Here is a 14,091-nt window from a genome sequence, read left to right on the forward strand (position 1 = left end):
CCGTCTTGTCAGTGAGGGATATTACCTGCTTCTGGAGCACGGCAACTTTTTTTTGCAAAGTAGAAACGTCGTCTTCAGTGTCTCCAATACGCTTTTCAGCCTCTTCCAGTCTGGTGGAGAAGTCATTGAAGTTGCTTTTGAGGTCTTTTACAGCTGTTAGGATACCTGTAAAGTTTGCCGTAAACTCATCTCTCATGTTGGTTAAAGCTTTCATGATCACGTGTTCCCCGTCGCTGGGTGTTAGCATAAATGGAGAGACAGAGGAACGACTTGGATCCGCTTCGGTGGGAATAACAAGATGGCTTGACTCCTTTTTTTGTTTTCTCGTTTCCATTACAGGCGCGGAAGCTGTAGCGAATCCAGTGGGATGTTTTGGGGGGTTTTAATGAGCATCTAGGATAGAGACTGTAGGATTAGCCGTTAGCTTTGGGGGAGCAACCGTCAACGCGTGTGTTCAGCTCGCCGGCATGTTGGATCTCGTTCAATTCATTTTTGACAACTCGGAGCTCTTTTTTTTTTCCCAACTTCCGAGTTGTCTTGAACGCAGCATTGAGTTTGTCCTTAGTGAACAGACTTCTTTCTTGATGATTTGTGTGTGTGTGTTTGTGTTACTTCACAGTCAGTGTTGGTGGTTTCCTAACTGAAGTCCTGAAGAGGAGTGTTAATATGGAGGAAGAGGGGAACGAAGCAGCGTCTCCAGGATCCATCTGTCCCCCTGTGAAGGGTGACCGGTCCAAAGATCCTCCTCTAGACTTCAGTCCTGGACCTGGACCCTCAGAGTCACAGTAAGAGACCTGCTACAAACCTGTGAACCTTTATTTAGTTAGTTAGTTAGTTAGTTAGTTAGTTAGTTAGTTAGTTAGTTAGTAGACTTTATTATCCCCCTGGATGGCAATTTGTCATGCTGCCAGCAAAACACACAAAATAGGATACAAACAAAAACAAAACCAGCACACATTCAATCATCCAGTCCTACATTACAGCTCCAGGCAACAGTTCCTCGGGGAGACAGGCTCATAGTAACTTATTACTGAGGCCAATTGTGATTGGCACAAAGGAACTTTTGAATCTGTTTGTTCTGAGCCGAGGTACTAACGACCAGACAGCAGGGGTCTATATAGGGAGACCAGCGGATGGGGGGTCAGACAGGATCATTTTTGCCTTCTTGGTCGCCCTGGTAGCCTACTGTACAAAATGAATAAAATATGAATATAAACATGTTTGTGTTGTTGCAGAGGTCAGAACCACCGACTGAGAGCAGAGTCTCCAGGATCCATCTGTCTGTCCATGCAGAGTGACCGGTCCAATGATAATCCTCCATACTTCAGTTCTGAACCTGGACCCTCAGAGTCTTCAGGATCCATCTGTCTGTCGATGAAGAGTGACCGGTCCAATGATAATCCTCCATACTTCAGTTCTGAACCTGGACCCTCAGAGTCTCCAGGATCCATCTGTCCGTCTATGAAGAGTGACCGGTCCAATGATCATCCTCCAAACTTCAGTCCTGAACCTAGACCCTCAGAGTCTCGGTAAGAGACGGTTTCTAGTGTAAACTGAGCTGAAGATGATTCAGTCATTAGACTCGTGTGAAGGAAACAGAGAGAAACCAGGAACCAGATCCATCAGACTCTGTGTACGATCCCCACGTCTGAGCCTTTAAACTGAAGTCACAGTAGACATTAAAGCAGCTGGTGCAGACAGACTTTTATTTTGAAAAACCAGAAAAAACAAACAGCTGAAAAAACACAATGATGAATTTAAAGAGAGGAGTAATCAGCGTTTTCTGTCTGTGACTGTCTGAGCTTCTCCACAACATGTAGTGAAGCTCAGGTGGAGCTGCTGAAGCTTCTGTTGTCAGCTTCAGTCTCCTCACACTGGACCAGAGCTCCAACACAGGTTCATTAGAGCCACAGCAGCGTCTGGATCAGGAGCTCATTAGGACTCTCTCTCTTCTTTCCCTCTGCTCCTCTGGGTGGGGTTGCACTAGTTGTTTACTAATCGTATTTGCAGCAGACCAGTTTATGCAATCCTGTATCTAGTAGATGTGTAAGTGGTTACTAGTCGCATGAAGTGATGACAACAACTCGGCTACCCAATCAATGTGTGGAGCAGAATGTACACAGGAACAGCTGGGCGCTTTTACTTTGACTCTGCTTAATAGCCGGAGCTAACGTTAGCGTGTCCATGATCTGTTTTATCTGGTCGCACCTAAACTGGTATCGACAGTAAATATCAAAGTCATCATATAGTTCATCTAAAGGGTGGATTCGTCTCTCAAAACCTGTTTCCTAACGGCAGGTCCTCTGTCTTGTAAAGGAAACCTCTCTAAACGAGCCATTATCAGCAAGTTGCTGTTTTCTTCAGTTGGTTTTGATCCTGTGTCGGTAAACTAGGTAACAGTTATCCAACCTTGAGGGTAGGTGTAAATATTTAGTAAGTAAAGTTAGTACTTCAGGTGCTTAACCAATCAGAGCCGAGATGTTGACCTGTGACTGTGACATGTTGTTGATCCAGAAATGTCTTGACAGAGAGAAGAGGAGCGGTGTCTCTGTGGACGAGCAGCCGTCCTGCAGTGGACAAAGACCCAGAACCAGAGGTGAGCTGCAGGCAGCCAATCAGAGCAGCTGTGGACAAAGTGAGACTGAACATCTGTCTGCTGATGTGGTCATTTGTTGTTTTCTCCAGAGTCATTGTTCCATCACACAGCACTGACATTTAAGATGATGATTCAAACCTTCTCTTTGTTGTCTGTAGTTTTTCTGTAGCTGATGAGAATAATCTGATCAGATTGTCAGACTCTCTGTCTTCAGTCTGACTCTGTCTCTTGTCTCTCAGCAGATGGTGGTCTGCAGGAGGTTTTAGATCAACATAAGATCAGTCTGAGGAGCAGATGTGAACGAGTGACTGAAGGAACTGAGGGAACAGGAAGTGGAACAGGAAGTGAAACCCTCCTCAACAGGATCTACACTGAGCTCTACATCACAGAGGGACAGAGTGAAGAGGTTAATACCCAACATGAGGTGAGACAGCTGGAGACAACGTCCAAGAAGAAGACCCTCCATGACACTCCAATCAAGTGCAACGACATCTTTAAAGACTTACCTGACCAACAGAGAGAGGACGACTCTACGGTCTCACCTGTCCAACAGAGAGAGGACATCTCTACGTTCTCACCTGTCCAACAGAGAGAGGACGTCTCTATGGTCTCACCTGTCCAACAGAGAGAGGATGTCTCTTTCAACTTTTTTGGCATAATGAGACGTATGTTCTCTAGATATGTTCTCTCTACGGTCTCACCTGTCCAACAGAGACCCATCAGAGTGGTTCTGACCAACGGCGTCGCTGGCGTTGGAAAAACCTTCTCGGTGCAGAAGTTCACTCTGGACTGGGCCGAGGGCTTGGAGAACCAAGATGTCAGTCTGCTGGTTCTGCTTTCGTTCAGGGAGCTGAACCTGATCAGAGATCAGCGGTTGAGTCTTCTCAGGCTGCTCCATGTTTTCCATCCAACATTACAGAAGGTCACAGCAGAGCAGCTGGCTGTCTGTAAACTTCTCTTCATCTTTGACGGCCTGGATGAAAGCCGACTGCCACTGGACTTCAACAACAGGGAGGTTGTGTCTGACGTCACACAGACGTCATCAGTCAACGTGCTGCTGACAAACCTCATCCAGGGGAATCTGCTTCCCTCGGCTCTGGTCTGGATCACCTCCAGACCTGCAGCAGCCAATCAGATCCCTCCTACATGTGTTGACAGGGTAACAGAGGTCCGAGGCTTCACTGACGCCCAGATGGAGGAGTACTTCAGGAGGAGGTCCAGTGATGAAGATCTGTCCAGAAGAATCATCTCACACATCAAGACGTCCAGGACCCTCCACATCATGTGTCAAGTCCCAGTCTTCTGCTGGATCAGTGCTACAGTTCTGGAGCACATGTTGACCACAGACCAGAGAGGAGAGCTGCCCAAGACCACGACGGACCTGTTCTCACACTTCCTGCTGGTCCAGACAAAGAGGAAGAAGAACAAGTACGGTGAAGGACATGAGACGAGTCCACAGGAGCTGACGGAGGCCGACAGGGAAGTTCTTCTGAAGCTGGGGAGGCTGGCGTTTGAACAGCTGGAGGAAGGAAACATCATGTTTTACCAAGAAGACCTGGAGCAGTGTGGTCTGGATGTCACAGAGGCCTTGGTGAACTCAGGACTCTGTACTGAGATCTTCAAAAGAGAGAGTGTGATCTTCCAGAAAACAGTCTACTGCTTTGTTCATCTGAGTGTTCAGGAGTTTCTGGCTGCAGTCTACATGTTCCACTGTTTCACCAACAGCAACACACAGGTCCTGGAGAACTTCCTGAGAGAACACGTCAGAGAACATGATTTCAGTGACTTGTCCTTAGTAGAAAAAGACGGTAGCGGCCGCAAAGAAGAGAAAGAAGAAAACTACAAACAGAGAGAGAAACCAAAACAGAAGTCTTTGTTTAAGAAGATTCAGATTTTTTTTGGATTCAATGCAAGCAGCCCTCCACAGATCAATAACAGTCCTCCACAAATAAATAACAGTCCTTTAACCCTGGATGAGTTCCTGAGGAGAGCCATGCAGAAATCCCTCAGCAGTAGAAACGGTCACCTGGACCTGTTTGTTCGCTTCCTTCATGGCCTCTCTCTGGAGTCCAACCAGAGGCTGTTAGGAGGTCTGCTGGGTCAGACAGACAACAGTCCAGAAACCATCCAGAGAACCACCAACAACCTGAAGGAGATGAGGAGTGATAGAATCTCTCCTGACAGAAGCATCAACATCTTTCACTGTCTGACGGAGATGAAGGACCAGTCAGTTCATCAGGAGATCCAGGAGTTCCTGAAGACAGAGAACAGATCAGAGGAGAAACTCTCTGAGATCCAGTGTTCAGCTCTGGCCTACATGCTGCAGATGTCAGAGCAGGTTCTGGATGAGTTGGACCTGAAGAAGTACAACACATCAGATCAGGGACGATGGAGACTGATCCCAGCTGTGAGAAACTGCAGGAAGGCTCGGTGAGTCCAGACGTTATCAATTAGCTTCAAGCTAATGTCCATCTGCAGTTACCATGACGCTCTGAGTCTCTGTGACCTTCTCCTGACTCAGTAACAGGTGTTTAGGTTGTTGCTTTCACAAAGATCATGAATGTTGTTGTAGCTCAAGACTGAAATCTAGTGATATGATTGGATGTTGTTGTTGAATAGAATTAAAGAAGAGGAAGCCTCAGAGCTTCTCCAGGAGGAAATATACTCTATTTAAAAAGGGCCCAGCCAATCAGGTGCAGGACCGAGCCATGAGGATCATCCCAGTGACAGAAGATGAGCTGAACCATCCCATCATCATGTCCCACCATCACATGCACCAACTGGATTTTTTTTTTTTTTTGAATAATGTTTATATTATGGTTTTTCCATAAACATACAAATTTAACACATTACAAACAAACAAAAACAAACAAACAAACAAACAGTGGCCACAGAAATCAAGACACAGGAGCGTTCAGTCCATTTCAATTGACAGTGATGCAACAGCTAACCATTTTTAGAGAAATAAGTTGAAAAAGGATAAACATTTTCACAAATCAAAAGATTTGAAATCTTTCACAAAAATTTCACAACACAAAATATGAGCAATAAATAAATGACAATTGATCACCAAGCAAGTGGAAATCTAGCCTCACGGCCCAAAGATGTCATCTTGCCAATTGTCAGCGCTGCGGTCGACCATTCCCTTTAAAACAATATACCAACTGGATTTTAACTATTTACATCAGAGTTTTATTTGAACAGATTTAATGTTTTCTCTAATCACAGACTACGTCGCTGTCGACTCTCAGAGACTCACTGTGAAGTCGTGGCCTCAGCTCTGAAGTCCGACCCCTCCCACCTGAGACACCTGGACCTGAGCTTCAACAAGGACCTGAGGGATTTCGGAGTGAAGGTTCTGTGTGCTGGACTGGAGAGTCCAAACTGTAGACTGGAGACTCTGAGGTCAGTTTGTCTGTCGTAGTTTTTGTCTGTATTCAGGTCAAATGTTGGAAGTGTCACTTGTTCATTGGTTGAGGATTTCAACAAAGAGCTGGAGAAGAGAAAGGACTCTGTGTTTATTACTACAAGAAGAAGGTGAGACCAGTCAGTGTTTGTGATGGAGACAAGTTCTCTGGTTTTTATCATCTAGATCAGGGGTGTCCAAACTTTTTGCAAAGAGGGCCAGATTTGTCGAGGTAAAAATGTGTGGGGGCCGAGTCGGCCGACCATTCAGCCTGACATCCTTTGAACCATTAACATTAAATGCAAATTAACTATTTCATACTTTTTTTTTTCATTGCAAATGCCATTCTTTTCATTTCTTCACATAAATAAATCTAATTTTGATTTTTACCAAAATCACTCTGCTTTTCATATTTGAAGACCACATAAAATGACATAAATGTCTGGAAAAAAAGGAAGCTTAAACATATCTAGGTTAATTTGAAACATTATTATATTTTATATTATATTATATTTTCAAAAATCTAAAATTGCACTTGAATAAAAATCACAACCAAAAACAAGAATAGACCCTGTCTCTGTTAAGAAAAGATGCACTCAAATATAAAACCACACACAACCAAAACAATAAATAAAATAGCTTATCAAGTCTCAACAAAACTGCACTTGAATAGATATTGACCGTGTCATCACAGTAGATGAGGTGAGTAGTGACTGAGGCTGTGTATGTCGCTCTAAGACGGGTGTGGTGGGGGTGTCAGCGGCGTGGAGCGGGTCTCATAGCGGGGACAGCTCCGTGACACTGTGAGACTGACCTCACGGCAGCACCGCTGCTCGTTGGAAACTTGCGTTGCTCCTCACAGACTCACATGCTGCACTCAGGCTGCACTGTGTGGTAGCGGCCCCGCCTCCCCCCACAGAGACAAAGATCCTGGATGACTGACAAGAGGCTTCACTCCCTTCATTTCATTCTGCTATGGAACAAACGCACCCAGAAAAAATTGTACGTGCTGGCAGGCCGCATATTATTGATTTTATGACAGAGGCTGCGGGCCGGTTGGAATTTGAACGCGGGCCGCATTTGGCCCGCGGGCCGTAGTTTGGACACCCCTGATCTAGATTTTGATCTTCAAACCAGAAACTTGATGAGGATCAAACTCACAGATGTTCTGCTGCTGACTTGAACATGACAGAAGCTTCAACAAATATTTCACCAAGCTGAAGTCACATCAGTGATGATGATGAACGGCAGCAGATTGGAGATTTCTGGAAACATCAAAGGTTTCAAAGGTTCCAGTTGATTTCCAGCTGATTCTTGAAAACAGAATCTATTGAATCCATTTTCACTGTTGGTCATTTTATTCTTGGTGTCTGTTCAAACAGATTTACAGGCTTCAATGTTCCACAAAGAGCTGATTGTCCTTCCACTGTAGATGTGACATGTGTCTGAAAGGCTCTGATAGGGCTCAGGCTCTTTGAGGCCCAATAACAGAAGAACACAAGAACAGAGGGACAAAGTCCCTCTACTCATTGAGACATTGATCATTGATCAGGACACATCTGGTCCATTAGCACTGATTTGATCTACATCTGTTATTCTTTATTCAGATTGACGCTCTGCAGTTTGTCAGAGATCAGCTGTTCTTCTCTGGGCTCAGCTCTGAAGTCCAACCCCTCCCACCTGAGAGAACTGGACCTGAGTGGAAACAACCTGCAGGGTTCAGGAGTGAAGTATCTGAGTGGTTTTCTGGAGAGTCCAGACTGTAGACTGGAGACTCTGAGGTCAGTTCACTGACTGTTACTGTTATAGATCTTAGATCTTTGATCCACAGCTGAACCTGATTGATCTTCACTCAGAACTTGAATCATTGACTTTGATGTGATGAATGAAGGACGTTTGAAATAGTTGTTGTCTCATGTTTCCACTTCCACTTGTTTCACCCTTGTTCACAGAGATTATTTGAATCTGATCTTAAAGTCAGAGTGTTTGACTAAATAAAGACTGACTGTCCCGAAGCCATCACATAAGATGTGGGAGGGTGGGTGGAGTTTGTCAACAGGTGTGTGTTCAGTTGAATGTGTGTAGTTTTAGTTTCCTGAGACCAGGACCAAGAAAAACCTTAGTCCTGGATCAGGACTGGACCTTTAGACTTTGATCCAGTTCAGTCCTGAATAAAAGTGTTGAAGTCAGTGTTTAGTCAGTGATCAGTCTGATCAGGTTGGCTGTCCGCCAACACGGACAACACTAGCCTCACAACATCCACACAACATCAGCTAGCCCCGCATGCCAGTGAAGCTACCAGCGTGCTAGCGAACCTAGCATTCCAGCTAGCGTCAATGCAGCTAACGCAACCAAATGCAAAAGCTCTGGTGGACCTACTTCACCTGCCCCCCCCGGTGTTTCGACGGGTCCTCAGCATGGCTCCGGCTTCCACATCTTTCGCCGCCGGAGCTGGGAGGCCGACGTCAGCGCTCACCTGGGGCTCAGCATCAACAGCGTTAGCCGGACGGCTAGCACCGGGAGCAGCGGCAACACCGACGCGGGCCAGGGAGCCGGGCCCAGCGGCGGCCTCCAGCGGGGTCGCGCTGACGGCCCCCAGCCTAGCAGCTGTGAGGCCGCCGCCAGCGCTCACCTGGGGACCAGCACCAACAGAGCTAGCCGGACGGCTAGCTCTGGGAGCAGCAGCAACACCAATATCGACGCGGGCCGGGAAACCGGGCCCAGCACCAACAGCACTAGCCAGAGGGAGAACGCCGGGAGCGGGACCAACAGCGCTGGCCGGGGGGCGAGCGCTGGGAGTGGCAACACCGACGTGGACCGGGGAGCCGGCTCCAGCTCCAGGGGCGGCCTCCAGCGGGGTCGCGCTGACGGCCCCCAGCCTAGCAGCTGTGAGGCCGCCGCCAGCGCTCACCTGGGGATCAGCACCAACAACGCTAGCCGGACGGCTAGCACCGGTAGCAGCAGCAACTTCATTACCGACGCAGGCCACGGAACCGGCCCCAGCGGCGGTCTCCAGCGGGGTCGCGCCGACGGCTCCTAGCCTAGCAGCTGTGAGGCCGCCGCCAGCGCTCACCGGGGGCCCAGCACCAACAGGAGTGGGTCCAACAACGCCAGCCGGACGAATAACAACAACAGCACCGGTACCGGCCGGAGAGCAGGCAACACCAGTGCCCTCATCAGCGACCAACCAGCCCACCTCCAGGCAGGGGGCCTCCAAGCACAGCGACCGGACCTCGACCACCGGCGATCCCGCGCCGATGGTGCAGCGCCTGGTGGCCTGTGGCCAGCAACCGCCCTGGAGCAACACCATCGCCACGGAGGCCGTCGCCCGCACAGTGGGCCCGATCGCCTCCAAACAGAGCGACCGGACCCCGGCTGTCAGCGGAGCCGCGCCGAAGGCTTTTTGCCCAGCAGCTCACAGTCGGCAGTCACCCCGACACAGAAACCCTGTGTTCAAAAGGCATCGCTCCACCAAATGTTTCCAGACCCTCAACCAAGCCAAAATAGTGTGGGACCCGCAACACAAAGTAAGAGGACTGCTCTGCGGTCATTTAAACATTAGAAGTATGGCCAACAAACGCGAACAGTTAGAAAACCTCCTAATTAACTCAAACATTGACTGCTTGGGACTAACAGAGACTTGGCTCAAACACTCCTCCCCAGAAGCCCTGGTAAAAATGCCAGGCTATAATGTCTTCAGGCAGGACAGAGTCAAAGGTAAGGGTGGGGGGGCCCTACTGTATATCAGAGACACCCTGCAATGTGAACAGATTAAATGGCCAGAGGAAGTACAACTAGAGTGTGTGGGGGTAAAGGTTACATTATCATCTGAGATGTCCTTTATCCTGATCTGTCTGTATCGCCATCCGTCGGCTAAGATCGATTTTTATGATCAGCTAAAATTGGTTTTTAACGTCTGTAATTTTAACAAAGAAGTCATTGTTTTTGGGGACCTGAATATTAACTGGGATGACAAAAAATGTAGAAAAAACCTTAAACAATTAACAGACCAATATAATCTCTCCCAGATTGTACAAGAGGCCACCAGAATCACAAATCATTCTAAAACTAGAATAGATCTGCTGTTTACGAATAAAGTTGAAAGAGTTATCAAAACCTACAACTTCCTAACTGGGATATCAGACCACAACATGATATTCTTTACCAGAAAATTAACAAAACAGCGTCTCGGTAAACCTCCCAGGCCCAAAACATGTATATCTACCATACCTAAAAATCAGGAACAGAACTTTGTCGAAACCCTAAAAAGGGTCGACTGGAGCAACATCACGCAATGCAGGGACCTTGAGACTAGCTGTGACTTATTTCAAACAAAAATAAATGAGGTAGTGAACTCCTTTGCCACTAGAGGGACTTACAAGAAAAGGAAAGGAGTTTCACTACCCTGGATTGATAATACATGTAGAAAACTAATGAAACAAAGAGATCAGTTACTGAAACATTCAATAAACTCTGGTCTAACAACAGACAGACAGAAATTCACGCACATTAGAAATAAGGTTACATACGAACTAAGGAAGGCCAAAGCAAATTTCTTTATTAAAATAATTGAAAATGCAAAAGGAAATGGCAAGAAAGTTTGGCAATACATGAATAAACTAATGGGAAAACAAAGCAACAAAAATGATAAAGAGCTGGAATTAAAAATTGATGGAACACTGGTGAAGGACCCCTTTACCCTAGCCAGTAAACTGAATGATTTTTTTATAAACTCAGTATACGAATTAACAAAATCCTTTAAACCTAAATGTTTAACTAATTTTACTAATAATACACAGCCCATTTTTAAACTAGAAAAAATCACAGAGGCTGATGTAGCAAAAATTATCAGAGCGTTAAAAAGCTCCAAAGCCAAGGATGTGTTTGGACTGGATACAAACTTTTTAAAAACTAACTTACAATCTATAGTCGAACCTATCACACATCTGGTAAACATGTCAATAGAACAAAGCACAGTCCCATCAGCATGGAAAATGGCAACAGTGACACCAGTTTTTAAATCCGGCTCTAGATCTGACATGACCAATTACAGGCCAATCAGCATTCTGCCTGTGATCTCAAAAGTGGCAGAAAAATGGATAGCTGACTTAACCATCAAATATCTAGACAAAAGCCACACCCCCCTGCATCCAATGCAGTTCGGGTTCCGTGCTCGTCACTCTACAGAGTCGGCTAACTGTTTTTTTATTGAGAGGGTAAAGAGTGTGTTGGACAGAAGTTCTTGTGTTGCCGCAGTCTTCTTAGATCTAAGAAAGGCGTTTGACACGGTCAGTCACCAAGTCCTCCTGTCCAAACTAAGTCATTTTAATTTCTCACTCGCAACTCTGCAGTGGTTTAAATCTTACCTGCAGGACAGGAAACAGTGTGTGAGTGTTGCTGGTGTTAAATCTGCCTGTCGTAATTGCCATGTCGGAATACCACAAGGGTCCACTTTAGCGCCGCTGTTGTTCTCCCTCTACATAAATGACCTGCCAGATGTGTGTGGTACTGTATATTCACAGATGTATGCAGACGATGTTGTTATTATAACTCACGGTAAAACTCCAAAAGAGGCTGCACAAGTATTGTCAACTGTACTAACCAGGATCCAAGGCTGGTTGCAGGATTCATGTCTGCTTGTGAACACCAAAAAGACAGTGTGTATGTTCTTTTCCAAGAAACCAGTCAATGCAGAGAGATCGAATGTGTTCTTAGGGAGTGAGGAGCTTGAACTCGTACAACAGTTTAAGTACCTCGGGGTGACATTGGACCCAACCCTTACATTTAAAACTCACATTAAAAAGGTTGTAAACACCATTAAATTCAACCTCCAAAATTACAAACAAATTAGACCTTTCCTAACAACTGGTGCTGCTAAAGCCTACCTACATTGTATGATATTTTCCCATATTAACTATTGTTTCACAAATTGGTCTTTCGCAGGAGCCACGACTCTTAGACCAATCGAACAAGTGTACAAGAGAGCCCTTAAGGTACTCGACAAAAGAACACATTCGTATCATCACTGCAACATCCTGACAAAATATAATTTTTTTAGTTTCAACAATCTTAAATTCTTTAAACATGTATGTGCGATCTACAAATCTCTAAACGGCCTGTACCCACCGCCCCTAAATGAGTATATAAAAAAACAACCAGAAAGGAATATAGGAACCAGAGCTACCACAAGAGGGGACTGTGAGGTACAATTCAGACGCACAACATTCTCTCAAAACGTGTTATCAGTCCAAGGATGTTTAGAATGGAACAAGTTACCCATCAATATTAGAGAGTGTCCGACTTTTAGGACCTTTAAAGCACAACTCACAGACTGGATATTAGACAAACAAACTTGTGAGCACCTGTAACATGTGTAACTCGAGTTAAACATGTTCGCAGTTGTATGGCTATGGCCGTTGTGTGTGCAATGGTACAGCTTGGTAGATATTATGTGCGAATGTTTGTGACCGGCATGTCTGAATTAATAGAGGTATAGTTATTATGTGCGAATGTATATGTATATATACCATGTCATTCTTTAATTCTCTCTTTTACTTTTTACTTTAATCCGATGCGCTATACTATGCAATACACCTGGCACTTTAAACTGAGTGCACTTTAGGGCACCGTGCAATACAACTTGGTACCCATGTACTCCTGCACTTTAGCACCTGTCACTTTGGCCCAGCACTTTGCACTTTATTTCCCAAACTGTCCAGGTTCCATTACTGGCTTGAGTATCTGACCTGTTTTTTACCTTGTTGTCTACTTGTCATGTTGTGTATATAACTGTGTTCCCCTGTTACTGTATTGTATTTATGTCCTGGGACTCCGGATGGAAATTAGCATCGATGCTATAATCCGGCACATTTACATGTTTCTTATATGTACATTGATGTGCGATGTCCCAGTCAAATAAACAAATAAAGTAAAGTAAAGTAGATATTGATTCTATATTGACAGACTGTCCTGAGGTCAGCAGCAACGATCGATCGGCTTTGACCTGAAGAGGTGGATGAATGTTGTTCTTCTTTTATTCTTCATTCAGACTGGGGGGCTGCAGTTTGTCAAAGATCAGCTGTTCTTCTCTAGCCTCAGCTCTGAAGTCCAACCCCTCCCACCTGAGAGAACTGGAATTGAGCTGGAACAACCTGCAGGATTCAGACCTGAAGGATCTGTGTGATCTCCAGAAGAGTCCAGACTATAGACTGGAGACTCTGAGGTCAGTCAAGTCTGTAGCTGTTTCCCTCCAGATCAATCAACTCATGAAGGAAAAGTGTTTCTGGGCAGTTTAACTGGTTTCTGGAGGTTTTTTATTTCATCATGTAACTTAGATCCACAACAAGACATTTAGACATATTGACATAGACATCTAGACAGGATGCCATAGCTGAAGGTCTAAATGTTCCAGCATCAGGTGAAGGTGTTAGGATGAAACCAGGAAGTAGGAGCCAGACGTCCTGTTGCATCTATCACTCATATCAGATTGACTAAATCCATGTTGTTGATGAAGACACAGCAATACAGTGTGAAAAGGTGTGAAGGTGGTTCCACCCCCCCTCTCTACACAATGTTACAGGAAACGGCTTCACTCTCACTACAGGCCAATGTCCACTCACTCAACTACTGACTAACAACAACTGACACATCTGGTCTGAACAGGACTGAAGTGGCTGCTGCATCACTGACTCAACAGTCTGTCATTCATCACCTCTCCTCTGTCTGTGTGTCTGTAGGTGGAAGGGTTTTGATTGAGTCCACAGCTTCTTCACCAGTTCCTGCCAGATGAACCAGAGGAAGTGGAGGAGACTCCAGCGCTGCAGATATTATCTAACATATCACAGATTGTATCAAGATAGCGAGCGATACATACTCCTCCTCCACAGTGTTTTTTTGCTGCTTTGGTCCCATTTTCTGCTGGAACCTGCAGACAGTCATGATAGAAGCAACAGTCATGATAGAAGCAGAAAGTCATGATAGAAGCAACAGTCATGATAGAAGCAGAAAGTCATGATAGAAGCAGTCATGATAGAAGCAACAGTCATGATAGAAGCAACAGTCATGGTAGAAGCAACAGTCATGATAGAAG

General features: G+C 45.5%; 1 protein-coding gene across 1 annotated transcript; it reads left to right on the forward strand.

The window, feature by feature from the left end:
• Window positions 1-623: 623 nt before the first annotated feature.
• Window positions 624-13,819, forward strand: LOC146976722 (protein NLRC3-like). Its single transcript, XM_085792469.1, has 8 exons — window positions 624-785; window positions 1,236-1,529; window positions 2,529-2,635; window positions 2,836-3,138; window positions 3,298-5,026; window positions 5,825-6,001; window positions 7,610-7,783; window positions 13,051-13,819. Exons 1-8 carry the CDS (start codon window positions 667-669, stop codon window positions 13,295-13,297), a joined length of 3,150 nt encoding a protein of 1,049 aa, XP_085648595.1. The 5' UTR covers window positions 624-666; the 3' UTR covers window positions 13,298-13,819.
• Window positions 13,820-14,091: the final 272 nt, after the last annotated feature.

The sequence above is a fragment of the Trachurus japonicus genome, chromosome 12, assembly GCF_045865225.1.
Source record: "Trachurus japonicus isolate A0001 chromosome 12, Traja_1.0".
Classification (NCBI taxonomy): domain Eukaryota; kingdom Metazoa; phylum Chordata; class Actinopteri; order Carangiformes; family Carangidae; genus Trachurus; species Trachurus japonicus.